This window comes from Ipomoea nil, unplaced genomic scaffold (assembly GCF_001879475.1).
Source record: "Ipomoea nil cultivar Tokyo-kokei standard unplaced genomic scaffold, Asagao_1.1 scaffold3415, whole genome shotgun sequence".
Lineage (NCBI taxonomy): Eukaryota > Viridiplantae > Streptophyta > Magnoliopsida > Solanales > Convolvulaceae > Ipomoea > Ipomoea nil.
In genome coordinates this window covers 222144-247981 of record NW_017619843.1, presented here as the reverse complement: position 1 = coordinate 247981, position 25838 = coordinate 222144, and the positions used below count along the sequence as shown (strand labels likewise).

Here is a 25838-nt window from a genome sequence, read left to right as displayed (position 1 = left end):
TATTTATAAATATTATTCTGTTTTTCAATTAATTTTCTTTTGAGAATTTATTATTCCAGTTTATACATCAATTTTTTAAAACACCAACTTCGTTTATAACACTCAATAAAACTAAAATATTAATGCTAAATAATAAATTAAAACTGGATTTCAAAAACTACAACAATATTTACATGAGAGGGTATTCATTTCTAAATTACTTTAAAGACTATTAAGCCTTAACTCCATAATTTTTTTTGAAGTAGCATTATACACAACATTACACACCGTTTTGATTTAAAAAAACAAGGTTACATGAAAGTATTGGTAACTCAGAATACATGGAGCAGAAGAATACGCTACACCACAAAATTGAGACTATAGATTTTACAATTACCTACGCACAAACACAAAATTCTTTGCCAAACTTTCTTCCGGCATATGAATCTAGCAAACTACAGAACAGGTGAACATGTGATTCTCGTGTTTTGGTATCTCCAGCTGCAGGATAAAAGCAACTATGGTCCATCACAAAGATTCGGGACAAGGTCGGATTCTTGATGGCATCTGCAGACCAGCTTGTTCACCTCCAAAGCGTTTAAGTAATGTAGTTTTTGGAGTTATAGACATCTTGTTCAGGTTGTAATCAAATTCGTCAAGATCCCCGTCATCGCCCTGAGACCTCCGGGGAGCTCCATCAACTATGTCCATGCCATTCCCGGGAATGCAAACTTCAACGTCATCTTCATCACTAGTGCATTCGTCATCCTCAGCCTCATCATAAGTATTTTGAACCATGGACCAGTATATGAAGTTTGGCCTGATAAACCTGTAAACAAAATAAACAAGACACCCAAATTATCAATCAGTACAATTAACCCTTTCTGCAAAATAATAAACATTTTTTCATTTTCTTCCAGTAAGATACACATATAAGCAGACCTGTCAGATTTCTTTAGCAAACATGGGTCGAATGGGAAAAACGAATCAAGCCTCTGATTCCCGCCAAATCCCATTGAGAGTTCCGACTCAAATAGACCACTACCAATAGGGGTTCTGTTGTCTGGGAAACTAAATAAACATGTGGTTTCTGCCACCCTAAGGAATTCTTCTACTATTGATGGTAAGCAAACCTGTTCAAAAAGACAGCTGATTAAAATAAGGCAAATTCAGTCATGAGCAAGAAAACTCCTGCGGTCCTGCATCTTGTAATGTTTATTTTTTTTCTGTTTTAAGCTATAGGATCTGCTTCAACTGATAAATGATTAAATGGAAACAAATAAAAATGAAATATTTTCATTCTTGAAAGGTTAATGGAAATGCAAACACATAAGAATCATTTAAGATTATATGGAGAAGAGAAAGCTGAAATGTGGGCAAACACTAAAAATGACTTCATACTCAAGGAAACATTAAAAAGGCCATTCTTTTCACTATCATAGTGTTTACCATCAATGGACTTAATGAATGCCTCAGGATATCCTCTATACGCATGCGCAGGAGATGAGATTTAATACGGAATAAACTATGAATGGATCCCCTCCGGAAGCAAATTATGTACATTATGGCCTGCAACAAAGCAAAAAAGTATAAATAAATTTACAATTCCATTCACTACTAGAATCCATTGCTACAAACAGGCAGCATTTTCTAACTACCCAAATACATAACATTTCAACATCGCAAAATTTTTGCAGTTGGCAGACAACCAGTAAGCACTAGAGTAGAAACAATTGATCAACTCTACACAATCCTCCTTTCCTTTAAAAGGATGTTGCATTTTCAAGATATGCAGAACATCTTAATATATGTTTACTGTACTCCATTCATCCCATTTTATGTATTTGGTTTAATTAATGAGGATTTACTCAAGATGTTTACATGCAATTTTAATTAATTAATTTAGTGTTAAGTGTTAAGAGTAAACAAATATATTTAGAGACCTGAAAAAATCATGTCTCTTTTCATACCCCAACCTTATTTCCATCATACATAGTATACAGTGATCAAAGAAAAGTGCCAATTGCATTAGAGAAGATATATATGGTTTAGTTAAGAGAGGAACAGAGATGTAGAGGATGGGGAAAAATGAGGCAGTTATTTGACATCACATTGGTAAACCTACTAACAATAAGGGTGTCACTCAGGTGTTGTAGAAGGTGCTAGGCACTCATCGAGCGCCTAGCACCCAGCCCTCCTAGCCAAGCTCGGATGGATATAATTTCCAATAATAAATTGATTACATTTAGAATTCCAACAAAAATTTTACTGCCCAAAGACAATAACTTTAATCCCCAGCCCAACAAATAATTTAATGCCCTAATTCGAGTAATTTCTATCCCTGCGACCCGGCCTGGCCCTGCGTTTCTCACTCTCTCAATTCTCTGGTTCTCTGCTGCAGCTTACGAAGAAAAAAGAGAAAACAAGGTGACGCCAAACTCTGATGGCAACGGCAAGCACCAAGTAGCAAAGGAGAATGGCGAAAGGGCAAGCAAGCGTTTGTGACTTGTGAGTTTCAAGTCGGCCAGCAGTCAACGATGGTTGAGCAGCAAATGGATGAGCACTCCAAACAGCAACGATTTAAGGTGGTCACAAGGTTGTTCCGAGGCTACTCTGAGCAGCGACATTTAACCACCTAGTCGGCCGACTAGGCGGGCCTGGAGTGTAAATGGCCAGCCAAGGACAAAATCAACTCGGCCTAGAGGCACCTAGTGCCTAGGTGGCCGCCTAGGCCGAGTTTTACAACACTAGTTATTCTTGAGCAGCGTCAGTTAAACTATTTTAAAGAGAAAAGAACACCAAAGATTAGAGGGTGTGCTTTGATTTAAAGCACAAAGTGAGTCAATTTTCACACAAAGCAACACAATGTGGCAAAATCAAATTTTTGTGATTCAAAATGATATATATAAATCATTTTAATGCAATTTATAAGAGCAACACCAATAGCTGGGGGGAAAGAACGTTTAAGGGCCCGTTTACTAACGGAAATTGTTCTATGTTTTCTGTTTTTCTAATTTTTCAATTTTCATTCTTTGTTTTCTGTTTAAAAAACTTGTTTACTAACACTCATTTTTTCAAATATATATTTTTTAAATATATATTTTTTAGATTAATGTTATAAAATTAACACAAGTTTAATTTTGAGTAATTTTAAACCTTAAAAATAAAAATTATATTTATTCCATTTAAACCAAACATATCCAAAAATATTTTAAATATAAGGTCTAAAGTCTAATATATGTAAAAACATTTACATTTGATATCCGAACCAAATTTACATCTGTATATAACATAACTAAATATATATCTGAACCAATAACGTATTAAGTTAACCTAAACTCGTATCACAAACCAATAACGTATTTACCTATGCATGAAAACATCTCACACCTATAACGTATTCAACATTTATAATTAATCTTGGCTGAGAAGCTGCTTTGCAATGCAAGAAGATATCTAAAGCCAAGAATGAGGCAACATGAAAGGAAGTAATTGATTTTTAAATCTAAATTTGAAAAAGATGATCATGTTGACTTCACATTGAATACTGAAGCACACCTTTTTCTCTCTCGTTTTTTGCATCAATTGATTCGGACCAAAGCGGTTGCTTTAGTCCACTTTCAACCACAAGTGCGCTTCGCTGTAGCAAAGTGCTCTGCATTCGGTCATGGTTGCTTCGTCACTAAAGCAATGAAGCAACGCTTTTAACAAGTGAGGCGATAGCTCAATTGTAGAACTATGGCAAGAACCACTCCCACCCCCTCCCTCCCATACCCACATCACGATAAGAAATTTCAATTGATAATAGAATAAAAATCATTCTAAAATATAAAACGGAATCACATGCCTGGCATCCAGCATAGAAATCCTTGTGAGCTCTAGGATTTGGATTAATTTCACCAGTCTTACTTTTGCAATAATTGTAACACCAATTCACCAATCTGAAGCAAACACAAGAAATAATCAGAAACCCTTTGATCAACATCTTATTCCACCATGGTCCATAATAAGCAACTAGGATTAAGATGGCAAAACCTTTCCAAACAGTCAGCAACAAATGGCATGTCCATAAACCTTGCACGAGCCAGATAACTGGCAAGATAAGCAACCGCACTCATTCTGCAGGAACCAAATAAAGCAATTAGTAACTAGACAGAGCAAAAGTAAATAGATAGAGAAAAGACAATAGTAAAGGATAAGAAGATATCTATATGTATATATATATATACACACACATACACACACCAACCAGTCTTACCTCCATTCAAGATGGACACTGGTCTCAAATATATGAATGAGCATGTTCGCAAACCTCTTACCACAGTTCTCAGGATCAAGTGAACAAGCATAGAACATAACAAACTGAGAAAAAAAAATAAAAAATAAATTTAAAAAAAAAAACATTAATTATAAAATAGCATGGAGTTCATATATATATATATATATATATATATATATATATATATATAACGATGTGATCACACAACCATGACAGAAGAAGTGTGTCAAATACCTGGGCAAATTTAGACTTGTATGCTGTCAAAACAGTTTTTTCAAAGGACAGAAGAAGTGTGTCAAATACCTGCACAATGTACAAAAACACATAAGAACCAAGCACCAAAAGGATTTTAAGGAGGGTGGGAGAAGACTAGACAGATTTAATTACTCGACCAAGGCGGCCACTCTCATTGCAAGATATGAAGTACTCAAATATGAGCACCATCAAACTATCCAACTTCTGAGCACTGGCACTTTCTCCAAAAAATCTGTCTATCCACATGTCCCTTTGAATCTGTAAAGCAGTTTTAAATTAGAATCAGAGATTATAGGGTATGCAGAGCCAGAATCAGAAAAATCTAAATTAAAACTATACCTCATGCAAATTTTAATTTTCAGCATAAATGTTTACAGTTACATCAGAATTATATAAAAATTTTATGGTTGCATACATATCATTTCAAAAATGGTTTTCAACTGTATTTCTAAATCAGCTATTATCACTTACGTAAGGCATGGGACTTTACGTAAGGCAGCTATTATCACTTATGACTTATGTCCATGATACCATCAAGCGAACTCAGCCCTAAAATCCCATGACCCAATTTCACATTCAAAAGACCAAGTTCCCAACTTTATGGAAGCGTTTAATTATACAATGCCACATAAAAAAGGCAACAAGAAGCAAGCATATACAAGCCAGTACTGATGCAGATTAAGGTATGCTTCGAACACCAATACTGAAGAAGCTATACGTATATGCAGGATTACCTCAAAGTCAAAACTCTCTTGCTGACCATCATCTATGGGCCCTTCTAGATCTTCTAGCTCAATGTCAAAAATACCTTTAGTGAAATCATCTTGCAAAATAGCATCCCATGAAATATCCACCTGAAACAACAATAAGTTAATTTAGTGCAATGTCTCCCTTTCAACAAGGAAATTAGTTCAAAAACTTCCTCTTGATATAACTCACATCCAAATCTACAAGCCTATCCATAATTGCCACAAGCATTGTGCTCCCAACAAGTTCACCTAGGGGGCTACTCTCCAATTTTAGCATGTTCTCCACATACATAACAATCAACTGCAGGTAAAGAGAAATGTTATTTGCTACAAAACGTTAAGAGTTTCACAAATTATACACAGCATGAAAGGGAAAGAAAATAATTTAACTAAACTGAGCATCGATCACAATCTAATACAGACAGGTGAAAACTTGAAAATATGTGCCACATATGGCAACAAATATCAACACATTATCTATGCCTGGATGCCTAAAAGAGCAATGCTCACATTAGGCACCTAAAAGGATTATGATTATTAGAGGAACAATATTCCTGCTTGTTGAATAACATTCAGTTAATAGATGATTATCCAATCACGATGTTGTCTATTATAATTATTTGAGTGACAAAACATAATTTCAATAGCATATAGATCTCAATAGACTCCCTGCAATATTCTTCTCAAAGACAACTAGATCTGCACTCAGATAGAGCCAACAAGATGGGGAAAAAATTATATATATATATATATATATATATATATATATATATATATATATATGTAAAATAATTGGTATCTGAACTCACAGCTTCCTTGGTAAATATGTTAGGCATTCTGTCCTTAATTATTTTCTCAAGTCTCAAAGGAGAGAGGGGTACTAAATCAGCAATGTCTTTCAGTTTTGAATGCACACGATCAAGAACTTGACCCTTTCTTGCCTGACCCCTTGGCTGATTCAGCAATTGCAGGAAGGTATATGGAGGCATAAAATTACTCACGAGCATTTCCAAGCATAAATCAATGTACTGCCCCCTTGATGCAGCCTGCAAGATTTAAAACATGCACTGACCTCCAAGAACCAATGTACTATTGAAAAATGAAATGGCAGCTATCACCAGTAGAGAAACATACCAAGGATACAACTAGTTCCATCAGAGCATCCATCACATCAGTCCCATAGTTCCACATGCTCATTTTTATTATCTGGAGGCCATCACTCATGAGAGTTTTTTTAACAAAAGATAATAAATGTAAATATAAGGAGAATCATTAACAAGAATTATCACGGATACTTACAGAAGAAAGAAGAGATTGATGATGAACAATGTCTATACAAGAGACAGCTCCTGACAAAGCCTTTAAACATGTCTGCCATGTGATTGTGGAAGAAGAGATAAATGCATGATTACTAAATTACTAATGAAAAGGTCTAGGAGTTCATGATAGTGCTTGTGGAATTAAACCCTACCACAAGTAAGGCCACCTCCTCAGGTAACAGGTATTGATCACGGTTTATAACTCCAACAAGCTGGGAATAATTGTCCAAATCACCCTAAAACCAGCCGCATTTAGCTATTAGATAACTCATTATGAAATTAACAGCATGCTCATAGCAACTGTAAAAAGATATTACTGCATGTCAAGAAATGGATAGAGGCCCAAATGAATTCAATGTCTAAGGACCCCAAACTGTCACAATACATGCTTACTTTTTGTTGAATGATTTGTTCTTGCAAACAGTAAAAAATCAGGCAGTGGGAAGTGGATTTAAACAAATACAAAACTTTAAATTACATCTCCAGTAATTCTGCACTGGGATACATGGAAGAATGGACGCAGCTTCACATATTTGAAAAGAAGATAAAAATCATAGTCCCACACACACCTCCCTTCTACTCCACTACCCCCAAAAATAAATTATAAAACATAGGGAAGGTTAAAATGGAAGCATCTAAAATTACCCATAAAACTTGATAGATAAATGACATTATGAAAAAATTATACATTTCCAAATTCCCTTCTTCCAAATTATACATGACTTGCATCATGAAATCAAGCAATGTGAAGAAAAGCACAAGGAAAAAGAATAACTGTCAAACAGCAAACAGATAAGAGACAGAGACACTTACGTAAATTCCCAACATGTAGTCTCTAATCAAATGTTAATAACAAAAATTAAAGTGCTTACCTGTATAGCAGATTTAAGGGCATCCCTGACATGATAGACCAGCTCTGAATCAGAAAGGTCAACATTCTCAACCTCTGGCACGACACCCTGCTCAGCAGCTAACTGCACTCCCATTTCTTCCAATATATGAATGACAACTAACTAAAACCCCAGCAATGGATCTATATGGTGACGAACCTTAAATTAACTTACATCATTAGGGAAAATATATCAAACAGCTCAAGCTCAAATTTACTCAAGGAAAAAAAAAGGTCTTCAAGGGAAATGGTCACTTCTTTGAAAATTAGCACAGAATAATAATTCAAAACTATAATAAGTTTTCCAACTAACTAAAACTTAAGTGATGGGTCTATAAAGGGGTGTAATCAAGCCAAGCTAAGTTCAAATAGTAAAACCTCAAAGATTGGCTCGATTAGAAAATCAAACTCAACTTCTGAGCTCAACCTCATCTCATCACAAGCTTAAAGCAGAAGCGGGTAGGCTCAATTGAAAAGCCTTTTTTTTCATTTTGAACAAAAATTTGTTATAATAGCCAAACAGCACTGCAACGAAAAAGTTGGTAAAACTATAAACAGAAAGTAATAGTCATCATTCATCCCACACAAAAATAAGTTCCTTCCATCCAATATTTTTTGAAACCTCCTTCCATCCAATATAAGTATACAGAAAAATAGAATAAAATAAGACCAAAAAAAAAAAAAAAATTACCGTGTCTGTCCCGGTGTGCCGGGATAGGCTGCGAGGGAGAGGAGACCGGTTCCCGACGACGTCTTGTAGAGTCGTAGTGAGGTAGCGAGCTACTGAGGATGTGAGGTGTGAGCTGCGAACCTGTGACTCTGAGGCGAATGGCGATGAATATCAGTCTTTCTTCATTCTCCTTTGATCAGACAATAGGGAATGAATAGGAGGGAATTTAGGGCTATTTCCTTCAGGCTTTTAGCATATTTGACATTGGGCTCTGGGTTATGGGCCGGGAGCCTGGCAGTTTGGGACTGGCAAATTTTAGTGTGAACCATTGGCAATCGTTACATCGTGCACTAAGGCAATTTATATCCAATCGTTATGCTGTGCATCCGTGGTGTATATGGATGCAAAAACGATGTGGTTTTATTAAAAAACGTGTGTCTCCCTTTTAAAAAAAATTCAGGTTCGATTCCCAGCAACACCATTATATTGTTCATTCATTCTGGAATTTTAGTTCATAGATTATGGAATTATAGTTCATTGATTATGGAATTATAGTTCATCGATTATGGAATTATAGTTCATCAATTATGGAATTGTAGTTCATCGATTCTGAAATTTTAGTTTATAGATTATGGAATTTTAGTTCATTCATTCTAGAATTTTTAGTTCATAGATTAGATTATGGAATTATAGTTCATCGATTATGGAATTATAGTTCATCGATTATAGAATTTTAGTTCATATGTTGTTGTTGGGAATCGAACCTGATTTTTTTTTTTTAAGGAGAGACGCGCGTTTTATTAAAACGACGTCGTTTTGGCATCCGTATGCACCATGCATGGTGCATACGGATGCACAGCATAATTTGCCATTTATATCTTGCACCAGGATGCGCATTGTGTGTCATGATATAAAACGACATCGTTTCGATTTTTTTTTTTTTAAATTTCGTTACCCTGTGTTGGTGGTTAATTTTCTTTTAAAAAAATTTCATATTCAAAAATGTTCATAATTTTATACTAGAATACACATAATTGTATACATGAATGTACATAATTGTATAACAAAATACACATACTTTTTTTTAAAGATAATACATATAATCTTACATAATACATAATATACATAAATTTTTAACATAATAAACATCAACTCTTAACATAATACACATAAATTTCCTGTTTCAGATGTACATAATTGTAATAAAAAAATAAAAAAATAAAAAATAATAAAAAAAAAAAAGATGTACATGATTGTATAAAATATGTACATAATTGTGTAAACAAATACATATAATTGTATAAAAAAAATACACATAATTGTATAAACAAATACACGTAATCACGTCAACTCCCTACATAACTTACCAAAACGACGTCGTTTTGGGAGGCGTGGGGCGCACAGTGTTGTGCGCGCTGTGGTGCTAACGATCCGTGCACTAAAGCGTACAATGCATTCTACACCTTGCTCAAAACGACGTCGTTTTTATAAGTTGTGTGGGGAGTTGCGACATACACTTTTTTTTTAACATTTGTATTTATGTGTATTATGTTAAGAGTTTTGTGTATTTTGCTCAAAACGATGTTGTTTTTATAAGTTGTGTGGGAAGTTGATGCGATAGACACTTTTTTTAACATTTGTATTTATGTGTATTCTGTTAAGAGTTTTGTGTATTCTGTTAAGAGTTTCTATGTATTCTGTTAAGAGTTTATGTGTATTCTGTTAAGAGTTTATGTGTATTATGTATTATGTATTATGTTAGATTATGTGTATTATGTTAGGAGTTTATGTGTATTCTATTATACAGTTCAATACATTCGAAACAGGGAATTTTTATTATTTTTTTTAAGTTAACGGGAGAAACAGGAAACGAAATTTCTATTAAAAAAAAAATACAAAACGACGTTGTTTTGGGCCATGGGCACAATGCATTGTGCGCCCTGGTGCACGATATAATTTGCCAACCTTTGGTCCTTGAAAGAGTTTAATTGACAAAATTTTAAACAATTCAATGATCAAATTGGTTGAAATTAAAAACTAATAACTACATTAACAGTTGAAAATAATTGATGGACCAAAATGGTGATTAACTCATAAGAAAAATGCAAGGCCTTGGATTTGCATTTGTAATTTTTGTAAGAGTTAATTATATGACAATAGTTATGCTGTGGAACCGTGTTCACCATGCGCATGGTGAACACGGGATAGATCCATAATTTATAAGTTGTAGATTCATAACATCTATACTGTAGATTCATAATTTCTATACCGTAAATTTATAATATAGTTATGTGATTTGTCCAGAGTTCAACAATTGGGATATATGAACATCGATTCATAATTTCTATACTGTAGATTCATAATTTCTATACCGTAGATTCATAATTTCTGTACCGTAGATTCATAATATTTGTACAGCAAAAATGAAATAATGCGATTGCGAAGAGAGAGAAACGTCGTTAACAATAAATGAAAAACAAAATTATGAATCTACAACATAGATATTATGGATCTACCCCTGTATTCACCATGCGCATGGTGAACATGTTTCCACAGCATAATTTGCGATTATATGAATGGTCAATTTTTATCATCAATTTTCAATTGGACCAAAAATGGTTCATGGACTATTGATCTTTATCAATTTTCATTTTCGACTTTCAATTTGTCTATAAATAGTTTATTAACTATTGATTTTGTTCCAAATTTGATCATCCGATCCAATTAAATATGGAGTTTTATTTTGTAACCATTAACTTTAAAATTTATTTATATGATGCTCTTATGCACTTCCATTTGTATTTTTACTTTTTATTCTAATTTAAAAATCATTTTACTGTGCTTGCATTGTAGTATTGCACTACATAGTTCAACAAGTTATGTCATTAGAAGTACAAGTTATAATTATAATATTTACAATCTATCTACAATTTTAATAAGAGCGAATAATGTTAGACCCTTGACGGGAACTAAAAAATGTCGGTCCAACAGTACGCTATAAAAGGTTGTACTTTATGCTCTTTCAATTGTACAATGTAACATAAAAATCCTAATTTATCCTTATTGTTTTAAGTTTTACCAAACTAAAATTGTCAAAGTTAACGGATTCTGTCAACTCTATATGGCGGTGGCAATTTTGTAGATTAAGTGAAAGTGGATGGCAATGTAGTGCTGGTCTTATTCAAACAAAATAGGGCAGAAAAGCGAAACTCCAAAGAGAGGTAGAGGTCGCCGGATCTGTTCGGACTACCGCCAAGATGCTCTGCTCATTGGGAAAATACGGGGGTTGCTTTGTGATGCTTCAGCCGCCGATCAAGAGCTTCGCCAACCGTCTGCCGCTGCTGGAGTTAGGAGGATGAAGGAGGACGTCAATCTGCTTGCCGTCTGCCCCACCGTTCACCGCCGCACAAGCCGAATTGGTCTCTGCCGACTACGGAAAGGAGAACGACAAGCTGAACCAGGTAATTCCATATTCATATGTTTTTTAATCAGGCATAAGCAGTAGGTGGGAGTGATGGATGAGTTGTGCTGTTTTCTTTGCGTCTGGTATGCAATTATGTACAATTATCCTGTCTGTTGTAAATTTTCACATTTGAATGGAATTAATTGGATTTTTAAACAATTTAACTGTGTACGCTATAAAAGGTTGTACTTTATGTTCTTTCAATTGTACAATGTCACATAAAAATCCTAATTTATCCTTATTGTTTTAAGTTTTACCAAACTAAAATTGTCAAAGTTAATGGATTCTGTCAACTCTATATGGCGGTGGCAATTTTGTAGATTAAGTGAAAGTGGATGGCAATGTAGTGCTGGTCTTATTCAAACAAAATAGGGCAGAAAAGCGAAACTCCAAAGAGAGGTAGAGGTCGCCGGATCTGTTCGGACTACCGCCAAAATGCTCTGCTCATTGGGAAAATACGGGGGTTGCTTTGTGATGCTTCAGCCGCCGACCAAGAGCTTCGCCAACCGTCTGCCGCTGCTGGAGTTAGGAGGATGAAGGAGGACGTCAATCTGCTTGCCGTCCACCACCGTTCACCGCCGCACAAGCCGAATTGGTCTCTGCCGACTACGGAAAGGAGAACGACAAGCTGAACCAGGTAATTCCATATTCATATGTTTTTTAATCAGGCATAAGCAGTAGGTGGGAGTGATGGATGAGTTGTGCTGTTTTCTGTGCGTCTGGTATGCAATTATGTACAATTATCCTGTCTGTTGTAAATTTTCACATTTGAATGGAATTAATTGGATTTTTAAACAATTTAACTGTGTATAAGATCAGTAACCTATCAATATATTGAAGAAACATGAGCTAAACTTTTGTTTCTTTCACTTTGTAATGCACAACCCTTTTGTTAGAAAAAAAAAATTGCTAAAATTATCTTGACCCACAATAATTCACATGCTCCTGCTGGAATTAGGGGTGGACACGGGTCGGGTTCGGGTTCGACCCGCCTATATTTAGATCACCCGAACAATTTCGGGTTGAACAATTTCAAGTCCGAAAACCGAACCGATATAAAGAAGTCATGCATCGGGTTCGGGTGCTTCGGGTCGGTCTTCGTTCGGGTTCGGGCTAATATACCCGAAATTCTAATTGTTCCAAAAATCTGAATAAATATTGATTTGTTATGTCATTTATAGTTATTCATTGTTTGAAGTTAATAAATATTGAGTAACATATTACTGATTTCTATGAAATTATTTATACTTTGTAAAAATTAATTGAGTGATGATAATTCAACCGTTAAAATGTTTATTTATGTTGCGTTCTTTTCCACTCAGTTCCACTCAAGTTGATTATATCTATGCGTTTAAGTGTCCAACTGTATTAAACCACACATTAATTAGCTTTTGGGGGCAACAAAATCAAAAGCATTAATTAGCTTTGGGGGCAACAAAAATCAAAAGCAGCTTTGGTTTGGTTTTTCAGGCTTTTAATTGTCTATTGCAGGCTTGCAGCTTTTGATACCACCAATGCACCACCACTGATTTGCAAATTTCCATCCATAACAATGCAACCTGCAAATTTAAAAAATATGAATGAGAAAAAATAAATTGAATTTTAATTTAATATGCACTTAAATATGCTCTATTGTTGATAAAAGTATAAAATAAAAATATAACATTTTGAAGCATAATAACATATACAAAGGTTAATCGGTAAAGCTAATTTATCTCAAACAACAATAATAGACTAACATACTAATCATGGGAGAACACGACAAATAATAGAATAACATACTAATATTCTAATATTTCCCAACTGAAATCTCCATCAGCCAATTTTAATTTCTTTTACAACTTACAAATTGTTAATTCAATTAAACTTACAGAACTTGAAGAAATAAACACAAAATGTTGATGAACTCCGTGAATTTTACTCACTGGCCTAAATTGTTAAATTAATTTTTATGAAAAAAATATTACAATTTTTATAACATTCCTAAATCTTTTATAATAAGTCACAAATTTTCCAAATGATGTTGAAACTAAAATTTTCTGGAAAAAAACCAAATGCATTTGGGTTTTGAGTTTTGACTAACTGAATCAGAAGTTTAGAACAACACAACACAAAAATCAGGAAAAAAATACAACTTCACAATGAACAAATGTAATATTTTATGGGAGAGAATACTGTATAGTGTATACTAACTTGTTTTTTGGAAGAAAAATGAAAAAACCAAAACTAATACAAATTTTAAAAATTTAAAGAAGACCAAAAACAATGACTAATAAAATCTATAAATAAAGCAATGACTAATAAAACCAAGAACATGAAAAACACTGTAATACAGTTTTTGTTGAAAAAAAAATGTACAACAACCAACAATTTCTGGAAAGAATTATTAAAAATGTCTTTGGCAAATTAATACAAAGGGAAAACAAATTAAAAAAAACTGTTGAACTTTAAATTTTTATGTAAAAAAAAACTAATAAAGTAGTAAAGTACCTGTTAGATTTTCATGGCCAGAGATGATCACCGGAGAGGTCCAGAAACTCGAAACTTCGAAGGAGATCTCCCTGGATCTACTTGTACGCTAACCAGATCGAAGAATATCTAGGGTTTTCGGCCTGTGAGGTGAGAGAATAAGTTGAGACAATAAATCAAAACTTAGAAAGTGAGAAAGTGAGACGACACGAGGTACTCACCGGAGTCACCGGGAGGCGGAGAGCCGTAGATGGAGATAGAGTCATCGTCCCACGGAGAAGCGGCTTGGCGGAGAGCTAGAGACGGAGGCATGTAGAGGTTGAGAGGGCTAGAGCTTAGAGAGGTGAAGAAGGTGAGAAACAGAGAGAAAGTGAGAGGGGTGAGCGCAAGGAATGAGAGTGGTGAAGAAGGTGAGAGACGGAGAAAGTGAGAGGGGTGAGCGGCGCAGGGGATCTGAGACTATGAAAAATGAACTCTAAACCCTAAACTATAGTTTAAATACCTAGGTAATTTCGGGTTTCGGGTCGGATTCGAATTTTAATCCTCAAACCCGAAATCCGAACCGTTGTAATGCTATTGTGGCTTGTTTATTACGGGTTCAGCCCGATCAACTTCGAATTCGACCCGAATCGGGTCATAACGGGTTGAACCCGCGTTTTTTCGGGTTTAACCCGATTTGTGCCCACCCCTAGCTGGAATATCTCTAATCTATGCTTCATATTATGTTTTTGGCTCCTCCAATAGATAGAATTTTCTCCAAGGTGTGTAAAAGGGCTCTGAAATTGCAAATTGGGAAGTTGAAAGTTGGTGTGTATTATTCACACCTATAATTTAATAAATCATTTTCCGTTTGTGTTGCAAACTCCTTTATTTATTTATTTTTGTTAATGTAGATATTTATTTTTGTTAATGTGGAAAGATCAGAATTCACAATTGTATTCTCATGAGTTTGAATTTATTGTTTTATGGAGTCTCGCCATTCTGAAATCCCTGAATCCAATCGTGTGGAGATGAATAGAACACGTAGGGAGCGGTATGCTTGTAGTGAGAGTCGACGGGCAGAGATAAACTTGAGACACCGAAATGCTTATGCAACAATGGATCTTGCTAAGAAACGAAAAATGCTAGATGATCTTAACGCAAGTTATTACAGCAAGAAATCGTTCCAACTTCATGCGGCTTCTCAATTTTGTGATTGTTCAGTCTTTCTACTGCATTTTGATATTATTTTACAGCAAGTAGCTTAAAATGGGAATCTGAGATCGTATGCTTCACATCTTGGAAAATGAAATAGAGGGCTAATGAGAAAATGTTTGACTTGTACACTTGCTTGGGGTTGGAATGCTTGAAATTGAGTATGCCGAAAGCTTGCTGATTTTGCCTGTCCTTGATGCATCTCTGAACAGATATGGAAATACTGGATTATATCCTGCATTCCTGATTTCCTTTTATTTTAAATTGTTTTCCATCTGACTATATTGCAGAAGCAAATAGAAAACAGATGGAAGGAGGTGAAACTTTAGCAGGGATTGCACCAAACCTGAACCTCTTGAAGCTACATTCTATACATGAATATCAAAATACTACTTCACTAGGAACAAGAAAGCGTGTTCGGTTTGCAGAAACTGAAACTAAGGCTCCACACAGAGAAAAACGACAAAAGCAACAGATAACATCCTACACTCATAACACTCGTAAGAGTTACAAGCGTGTTTTTGGTTTTTAAGTACAAAACATAAAGAAAGATGTACATTTCATTGTTTGTATACTTGCAGGCCATACTATAAGAGCGGCCAAATGCTTGAGACTTTCAAATTCAGAGTCAATAGCTCAAAATCTTAAAGGGTGTCTAACTAATTGTCAAGGCAAGTTTGAGAAGAAATTGTTATTCCAATCTATGAAGTTCTTGCTTACTGGACTTCCAAAGCAGAAGGAAAAAAGAATTGAAGACCTGATTCAGAAGCATGGTGGAACAGTGCTCTCTGATATCCCTTCTTCAGAAAATCAGAGAAAGAGGAATTCAAGACTTAGAGCACAGGGGCTTCCTGTTGTTTTGTGTTCAAAGAAGGTTAGTCATGGGGAACTGAACTGAACTGAACAAACTTCCTTATGATGCTTGATTACAATGGTCTTAAATTGATCTTAGATGATTGTTTGATGTTGTATCAGCTACAAACATTGAAGTTCTTATACGGCTGTGCATTAAGTGCCATGATGGTAAAAGCTAAATGGCTCACCGATTAAATTGCAGCAAGCTCCCTCTTACCACCTGAACGGTGTTAAGCAGTAAGATGCTATGCATTGTTTTAGTTTGTTTCTGTTATATTTATTCTCCTTTAGACTAGGACTTTTATGTTATTTTCTCTTCCCTGTACAGTATATATACGTGTATGTGTTTATGCTTGAATACACATTATCTTTCACATTCTATAAACGGTATGTCCTATTAATGTGTAAATCTATGTTTGATATTAATGAGTTTGTGCTCAGAGTAAGATCCTGAATTCATAATCTCAGGTATAAGTTTGGACTCCTATTAAATTTGAGTTGAAAATTTTAATCCTTTGAAGAACGAGTGATGAAATTAAAATAGAAGGGATTTGAGAATTTCTGCCATATAGCTTCTTTAAACAAGGTATCAACCTTCTGACCTACTGTGTAAGAAGTCAGTGACTCAAACTTCATGGAACATAATGGCTTTTTCTATCAGTTTTAAATATGATGAACCTTGTTTTCCTAAATTTCGATTTTGGCATTTTCCCTCTCTTGAACTCACAGAGGATACTTTTCCCCATGAAATTTGCCACTGGGTATTCAAACATGAGAGGCAATAAAGTTGGGTTGTCCACTGCAAACTTATTTCGTGTGAATATAATGAAACTGCTTCTGTTGGAAGTGCAGTTTATGTATAGATATCACATTCTTGATGGATTCTAAAGTTTAGATGAACTTTACCAGATATAAGTGAAAAGTTTAGGATATTTTTTGACAATTGCTTATCAGAAAGTCTTTATTAATGCACTCAAAATATTAATGGTTGTCTGGCTGGTTAACTATTCATTTAAGATAAGTTTTATATGTATTGTATTTTTCTTGTCAAAGTACTTGTTGTTCAACTTCATACAATAGAAGAAGCATTGATAATGGTGCTTTTCATGCATATTTCTTGACCCATTCTCCACCTTCTTATAACTAGCTTTTGTATGGAAGTGCGGTTGAGTAAATTCCCTTTTATTTTTTTCTCATGCAACTGATTTTTATCTTTAAATCCTTATGTAACAGACATCTTTCACAATGTTGGAAATTGTTTTTCCATTCAATTCCAATTTTTTATTAATGAATTAGGCATATAAGTCTATGATTCTTTGTGCTTGCTTCCTGTAAAGGTGTGTTTAGATATCCGAGTCTTCAGTTTGCTACACCACATTGCATGATGTTATGTTCTGTTGACAAAAAGCTCTCTAATTATATGCCTTCTAATTTTATTCTTGATTTTTTATAGAAAATTTGAAACAAATTTAACTAACAGGAGCGGTAGGAAGTAGTCAAGACATCAACCCAACTAAAGTGTTGCTACAACTGTTGTAATTGATACCATTTCCAAGTCAGGGTTTGTTTCCCTTGCCTTTCTCAATCCAATCTTGACTTTTTACCTTTGTGAATGTAACCTCCAAGAAATTTTGATTTTAAACATAGTTCACACGAAGACGAGAAATAAAAAAGTTTTTCTCTTAGTAATGCAAAGGTTTTGAATTGAAATTATTTCTTTCCTCGGGACCAACCTAGATTTTACCTCTTACTATATCAAGAGGTTTAGATATACTGCAATAATATTCATAATAAAAAACGTCAATCAATTATACCATCACTCTAATTGAGTAAAAGGTTATAAATAATTATATTTACATTAGAAGATATTGAAGTCTTAATAGTTTTTTTTTTTAATATAATACAAATCTTTATAGAACTTTAACTTATAATTCGAACTTTAACTTACTGATGGAACTAGATGGCTTGTTGCATCCGTGTTTGGAAAATGTGTTGAACAACTATTACTCTTAACCATCAAACAAGTTATACAACTGGAACAACAGGTACTGCTCCTCTTCCAACCACAACCACTCATGTTTTACAGTAAATTAACCTATGACTAACTACATAAACATCTTGCAGGGTCAACAACTACGAATTAAACATATCAATAACCGCTTACAAGATCAAGAATATATAATACAATTGAGGTCTCAATCCTATACACAACAAGACAAAAACGTGGTATCATATACCATAACATCATTGCCTGAATCATTCTCATTCACTACCACCAGTAAACAAGATGCAATAAAGACACAACCAGCAAAATGGAAACTCAACTTCACTAAAGATGGGAAAGATGAAGACAATTCCGAGTCTCAACAAACGCGCACTAAGAAAAATTAATTTAGGGTGTGTTTCGTTCGCACATAGGAATCGGAATCGGAATGAGTATCAAATATTTGGTAATGGTAATGGGTTTTGGTGAAAGTATTTAACATGTTTGGTAGTAGGGTGGAATGAGAATGGTTACTAATAGTAGTGCTTGAGAATGAATAAGGGGAATGAAACCCTTATTGTATTTGGGTATGAGTTTTCAATTGATGGGGTATTCGAAACCCATAGTAGTGTTCTAAAAATCTATCAACCAAACAACAACAATCACTTTCATACCCATTCCTATATGCAAAACCCACCAACCAAACACACCCTTACTCTGCTCAAATTACTCTTTTCACGATAGATAGTCAGCTTTAGTTAGTGGTTTATTTATTTTTACTTACTGTAGTTATAATTTAGCTATTTCGAATTTTTTTTTTATCTTTTTATTAAAATATAGGCACCTTTATTAATTTCACATTTTTCCCTCTTATTTTATGAATACTTTAACCAATTAAGAAACACTAATTTATAAATATACATTGGGCACTGGTTTAATCACGCAAAGCGCGTATAATAACTAGTAATAAAATAAGAATGAAAAATGGCTTAAAACAAGTTATTAAACTGCACAAGAAAATATAATTAGACTATCAAATTTTTTTTAAAAAAATCAATAATCTCGCATCAAAGAAGCTAAAATAAAACAATCAGGCCAACTAGCTAAATAAGCACCTATTAATCGATTACCCACTGAATTAACAGTTTATGAATGACATGTCGTGTTATATGCCAATATAAATTTCAAAAATATTCCCATGCCATGATTTATTTATTAAAAATTATTATTATTAGTCTGGATTCTTTGTTTTACATTTACCATCCGGTTTTTCCTTCACCGCCTTCTCAACACTATTTCCGGCTAAAAACCTCACACATTGTTTGGAGATCATTTTATCATTTTTAAAAGACATTCCCTGCAAGCATGTGTAGAAACAAAAAGTAAAGCAAAAACAATGTATATATGTGCATATATAATGAGTGTTGTAACGGCCTAGGCGTCGACTAGGCGCTAGACGTCCCTAGACGGCTAGACCGAGGCAATTTTATTCTTAGACTGCTTTTAGTTGGCTGGCCAACTAACCGGCCGACTAGGCGTCCTAGACGCTGAGTTGGGCGCCTAACTCTGCCTAGTTGGCGCCCAACTAGGCTAAGTCGGCACCCAACTCGTCTGAGTTGTATTTTTTGCCTATTCGGTTGCTCCTCTTTTATATTCCTCCAGCCGTGTACTCAACTAATCATCTAACATATGTAGTTGACTAGTTTGTGGGATTATAATAGTCTAGCTCTGAGTGGAAAAAATGGAGACGATATACTCAAATTACTCGACCACCTAGAAGGCGCCTCTTTTATATTCCTCCAGCCGTGTACTCAACTAACCATCTAACATATGTAGTTGACTAGTTTGTGGGATTATAATAGTCTAGTTCTGAGTGGAAAAAATGGAGACGATATACTCAAATTACTTGACCACCTAGAAGGCGCCTATGAGCTAGGCGCCCCCGGGAGCCCGACTAGCGCCTTCTGCAACATTGTATATAACCGAATACTAATCCAATTCATACCAAATGCAAGCTAGTAAAGGATATATGAGAGAATGGGAAATGAACCATATAAAAACAGAGGCATCCAAATAATCTAGTACTTAAGGTCATGTCTCTTCCTAATAGAATCTTGAAAGTACCTCATCTATACTACATTACACAACTTCAGTATTGCATATATACTACACTAGTTTCAAGCAGTTGGGTATGATATGTAACAACTATATATATATAGTTTCACATCTAACACTAAAGTTGTGTGGATTGAGAAATAAACTTCTACATTTTCAAATACAAGCAGCTTTCCAGTAACATACAACAGATATATAATTGGAAACGATGAAATTGAAGTTCAACTGTACTGGAGAGCAAACACTTCGATGAAAATACTATTCTATTATAAGCTTATTTCGTGAACTAAACTTGAATTAATAGTTATTGTCCTTGGTGTCTCTATTGGTCATCACTTTGTATCCTGGCCCCAGATCTATTGAAATGTGAGATTTTTGTGAACTGACATAAAAGCATCAAATTCCACTTATATAAGTGCATGTTCTCAGCAGTCAGCAAAGGCAGTACTCTTACCACAACCCCATCTCCTACAAAAAGAAACCCACATTCTATAATCTACAGAAGACATCACAATACCACATACTAAGAAGAAATTCAAAAAAAAGGAAAAAAAAAATGTATAATAAAGGAAAACATCAATAACATGAAATTTGAAAAGAACAACTCCCTCCAATACAGAGCAGGTGAAGCTCAGTTGGGAAAGGAGCAGCTGCACACCAAGAGAAGGCATAATTAGTCACATAAAAAAAAAGATGCACTGCCAAATTGCAGTTTATAGATATACAAAACTTCCCATTAGCTTCAGTGATGTCTCACCAAGATGCCAATTCTGTATTGAATTACCGTACCATCAGCTTAAAGGGGTTAACAAAGCTTGAAAAAGTACTATTACAGGTACATGACCAATAAAATCTCAGAACTAACATAACAAGAATGAAGCCTAGATATTCCAAGAAGGATTTTGATGGCAACCATAGTTCCAATATGAACCTTTCCAAGGCATATCCAACTAACAATCTTCATCTCTTTCTGCCACCACGTTCTCTAAGTGAAAGATTGAGTGTTTCTCCAGGTGCAACATTGTAATATGCAAGTGATAAATTGTCCTTGAGAAACCCAGCCTTTCCACTCAGCTTCTGTTTGTTAGCAGGCAGCTGGATCTCACCAGAAATCTTCTCTTTCAAACTGCCAACAGTTTCAGACAAGGATTGCACTGTGATCTCCAATACTTGCCCTTTGAGATTTCCTTCATCAACATTTGGCACAGCAATGCTGATACAGGCAGGTCCCTGTAACAAATAAAAAATGCAACATAATTGCAATTAAATTAGTAATTGTGCAGCGTGAAAAAGAGATCAATAAATACAATGAGAACAAATCAACAAAAAGATTTCCCATACTGAATGCTTAGCCAGGAACTGGTCTTCAGGAATGAGAACAGACTCATCAAGCTTTTGCCTTTTAGGCTCTGGTTCCTCTGGAAGTGGTGGAGCTTCCTCAGGTGGAGGTGGTGGAGGCATTCCATGGGGCATTGGAGGTGGTGGAACAATAGTCATCCCAGGCTGGGACATGGGATGGGGAACAAAGGCTCGAGGAGCACCCAGAGGTGTAAACTGAGACCCAGGTGGTGGTGGTAAAGAAATGTTAGGAGCATTCATGGACATTGACGGGTGCATTGCAGGACGGTTTACCATAAGATGTTGCCCAGGCATAGGTGGGATGTTAGGAGGTGGAGGTTGCACCTGAGGCACCGTGTTAACCATAGGAGGCCTGGGAAGAGGTGGAGGCATAACGCCAGGATTACCAGGGGTTGGATAAGGGAAACTATTAGGAGGACGAGGAATATTTAGTGCCAAACCAGGTGGTGGAGGAAGTGGTCGAACTGATGGCACACCAGGCCTGGGAGGGGGTGGAGCTTGAGGGCCAGGAAGGTTCCTTGCATCATTTGCAAAATCATACTGATCTTCTGCATTGTTTTGGGACATTGCCTGGCTAGCAGTGCGACCAATGCTACCTGTGTGGCCATCCCATATGACTTGTTTGGGCTCTTCCATTTTCTTCTCAATCTCAGCCTTGACTGCATTTGAAACTTCTTCTTCTGTGGTACCAAAAATATCAGGACGTGTCCTAGCAAGCCCAACAATGTTTCTAGAAATTTCATCATCCTGAGCAAGGGTTGTCTCCCTAATCTTCGCAAACATTCTCTCTTTCTGCTCCTTGTACTTGGGATCAATAAGAGAGATCCTCATATGTTCGGACATCTCACTAATCGGAATCAGCTCACCAGTTATAGGAGAGACAACATACTTTGTTGGGTCTCTTTCTGCAGGGATCCTTTCTTCAGGCCTTTTCCAATTCTTAACAATTCTCATTGGTGGCTCCTGGTCCTCGGTAATTGCCTTAACTTCAGAATTCTGAACAGCATTCTCCTCAAGGGTAGCAGCTCTCATACCTTCTTCAACAAGCTGGACCTCTTCTTCATCCATCTCCATTTCTACCTCCTTCCCTGGCTCAACAAACTCTTCTTCCTCCACACCAGACATCTTGCTCCTCCTAATAACCTCCTCAAGGGTCATAGGAGGAGGTAAATCATGATCCTCATCATCAGCAAAGTCTATCGTCTCAACCACAACAAAATCATGCCAATCAATCATAGCCATCTGCACTCTCTCTTGTTCTATTTCATCCTCAGCTTTCTGCCTAGCCTGTTCCTGTGACCTTTCCCACTCCAACCGATTCAGGCACCGCTCCAGAACAGTAGTCATGTCAGTAGCACTCTTCCTCAGTTTATCAGTCAAGCCTTTAGGAGGCATTAGGACTTTTGAATAGGCATCTGCCAGTGAAGTGAAAAACATAAACATGCTATGAGTAGGCTTCAAAAAATGAAATTGAGGATTATTGATCTCCCTACTGGTCAACCCTGTCAGAAAAGACTTCCCATTCCTTGCCACAAACTGAGCAGTAAGCTTAATGATATCCAATTCCTCCCCTGTGATCCCTTCAGGAAGCCGAACAGTATACTGCTCTGCTTCTGGTGGCTCAAGAACCTTGCGTACAGTCCTAAACTGTGCAGAAGGATCAGACTTTGCTGTTGCATCAACAGCATCAGCAGCAGGTACAGCAGGGGTTGATTCTGGAGCATCTGAATCTGGTGGCTGTGAAGGTTGCTGTTGAGCAGAATCCTGATTCTGTGCACGACCTTCAGACAAACGATGCTGATAATATGCATGATAAGGATCTGAGGCATTCAAAAAATTGAACTTTGCATTGCCTGCATTGCTCTGAATAATCCTTTTCTCAAATTCTGGACCATTCTTCACCACAAATTGAGATGTCTTGTCAACAATGCTTCTGATATCAGGAGGTGGATAAATAATCCCAATTGTTCTTGTATGGGTTGCAACTGAATTACTTTTGCTCTTGTCCTCCTCACTCACCAACTTAATCTCATCTATCTCTTTTTCTGTCAACTGAGCAAGAGGCAATGGACCAAGATTCCCATCCTCTGTTGGGGCAGGGAGCGGCAATATGGGCAAGGAACCCAACATCTTCTTGTCTGTACATAAAAACCAAAATGATCATTTGTCATATAACTAAATAAATACATATATGTGTATACACAGACACATATTTCTTCCAATATATGAATGACAACTAAATAAAACTCCAGTGATGGATCTATATGGTGACGAACCTTAAATTAATTTATATCATTAGGGAAAAAATATCAAACAGGTGAAACAGCCCAAGCTCAAATTTATTCAAGGAAAAAAAAAAAGGTCTTTAAGGGAAAAGGCCACTTCTTTGAAAATTAGCACATAATAATAATTCAAAACTATAATAAGTTTTCCAACTAACTAAAACTTCAGTGTTTTGAGTCTATAAAGGGGTGTAATCAAGCCAAGCCAAGTTCAAATAGTAAAACCTCAAAGACTGGCTCGATTAGAAAATCGAACTCAGCTTTTGAGCTCAACCTCATCTCATCACAAGCTTAAAGCAGAAGTGGGTAGGTTCAATTCAAAAGCTTTTTTTTTTTCGCCATTTTGAACAAAAAATTGTTATAATACCCAAACAGCACGGCAACAAAAATGTTGGTAAAACTATAAACAGAAAGTAATAGCCATCATTCATCCCACAAAAATAAGTTCCTTCCATCCAATATAAGTATACAGAAAAAGAATAAAATAAGACCAAAAAAAAAAAAAAAAGGAATATAAAAGTATGTAAGCATTATTCAAGGTGAAAAGCACACTCTTCATAAGCAAACCAAAGAAGAAAACAAAACAAAAGCCTAATATGAACTTACAAAGCAACAATATAACGATATAGTTTGGTTAAGAAACTTAGAGGTTTTCTCAATCTGGAGTAAGATGCTGGGATGTGAACTATTTTAATGTAATAAACATGAAATTGGAAATCATATACGAGAATACGATCCATTAGTAATACATAATGCAAGCAAACTAGGGATAAATGAATAATGCAAGATTACAAGCAATCAAATAGCCAAATAATGAAGTAAAATCCAAGCACAAATAACTAGGGGAAATTTTTGAAAAACAGAAGAAATACGGTCTGTGTGCAGTGAAGTGTGAACAAAAAAAAAAAAAAAAAAGGAAAATAGAAGAAATACCGTTTGTGTGCCGGTGTGCCGAGCGACGCTGAGACGGAGCGGAGACCGGTTCCCGACGACGTCTCGTAGAGTCGTGGTGAGGGCGTGAGGCAGTGAGCTAGTGAGGATGTGAGGATGTGAGGATGTGAGGTGTGAGCTGCGAACCTGCGAGTCTGTGAGGCGAATCGCCGGCGAATGGCGATGAATATCAGTCTTTCTTCATTTTCTTTGATTAGACAATAGGGAATAGGGAATAGGGAATAGGGAATTTAGGGTGTGTTTGGTTTATGAATTTAGAATTAAAATCATTGTTTGATTGATAACTTTTAAAAATACAATTACGAGATTTATTTATCTTTTCAATTAGAAATTTCATTTCTTAATTAAAAGTGGTATCATTTTATTTTTTGGTAATCTAATTTTTAAGTTTGAATTAGTATTTTTATACTTTTGTTATGATTATTTTTTTTATTTCTATTGATGTTATATGTCATTATATTATGATCAATGATTAATTGTCCTAATTTTTTGTTTTTGTATTTTTAAAATATTTATTCTCATTATAAGGTCATACACAACCAAACATCGAAATTAGTAATCATTCTAATTCTACCCTACTAATATATATGCAAAATATTTTTACCAAAACTCATTACTATTACTAAGTATTTGATTCTCATTCCGATTTCAAATCCCACGTGAGACCAAGCACACCATTTGTTTGGTTCAAGTTATATAACATAACTAATGGGATGTGAGTTTTGGGATGTCATATCCCTATGTTTGGTTCAAGTTATCTTACTTTCCTAATGGAATATAACTTCCCCTAGGAATGCAACATGCCCTCCACATAGAATTTTGATGTTCGCTTTCCAGATTTTTTTTCCTCCCCGGTGAAAGAGGGCAAAAAAGGCGGCCTTCCGGTCAAAAAACAACGTCGATGAAGGCGTGTAGGCGCTTCGCCCGCCCTCTCCATCCTTAGCTGGCAGGTAGGGGCTTATCTATGTGATTCGCAACGCTTGCTTGCGCCTATCGGCGACACGGGTTCGATTCCCGTAAGGGATA

The 25838-nt window shown here is 35.6% G+C and overlaps 2 protein-coding genes across 6 annotated transcripts; both read right to left on the bottom strand.

Annotated features, from left to right (window-relative positions):
- Positions 1-218: 218 nt before the first annotated feature.
- On the bottom strand, positions 219-24873 carry LOC109171331 (RNA polymerase I-specific transcription initiation factor RRN3-like). Of its 5 annotated transcripts, none has more exons than XM_019320408.1 (16): positions 24795-24873; positions 7454-7614; positions 6734-6817; positions 6562-6633; positions 6397-6468; positions 6072-6308; positions 5453-5563; positions 5248-5367; positions 4646-4771; positions 4493-4561; positions 4238-4341; positions 4015-4098; positions 3827-3920; positions 1429-1548; positions 922-1112; positions 219-808 (listed from the first exon to the last, which is right to left on the bottom strand). In XM_019320408.1, the coding sequence occupies exons 2-16, from the start codon at positions 7565-7567 to the stop codon at positions 508-510; spliced, it is 1899 nt and encodes a 632-aa protein (XP_019175953.1). In that variant the 5' UTR covers positions 7568-7614; positions 24795-24873; the 3' UTR covers positions 219-507. The 5 variants fall into 5 exon arrangements, with proteins under 5 accessions (XP_019175953.1, XP_019175955.1, XP_019175951.1 ...); XM_019320410.1 differs by lacking the exon at positions 24795-24873 and adding an exon at positions 23824-23841 and having other exon boundaries at positions 7454-7594; XM_019320406.1 differs by lacking the exon at positions 24795-24873 and adding an exon at positions 8162-8365.
- On the bottom strand, positions 20469-23709 carry LOC109171330 (probable splicing factor 3A subunit 1). The gene is made up of 2 exons (XM_019320405.1): positions 21562-23709; positions 20469-21450 (listed from the first exon to the last, which is right to left on the bottom strand). Exons 1-2 carry the CDS (start codon positions 23707-23709, stop codon positions 21181-21183), a joined length of 2418 nt encoding a protein of 805 aa, XP_019175950.1. The 3' UTR covers positions 20469-21180.
- Positions 24874-25838: the final 965 nt, after the last annotated feature.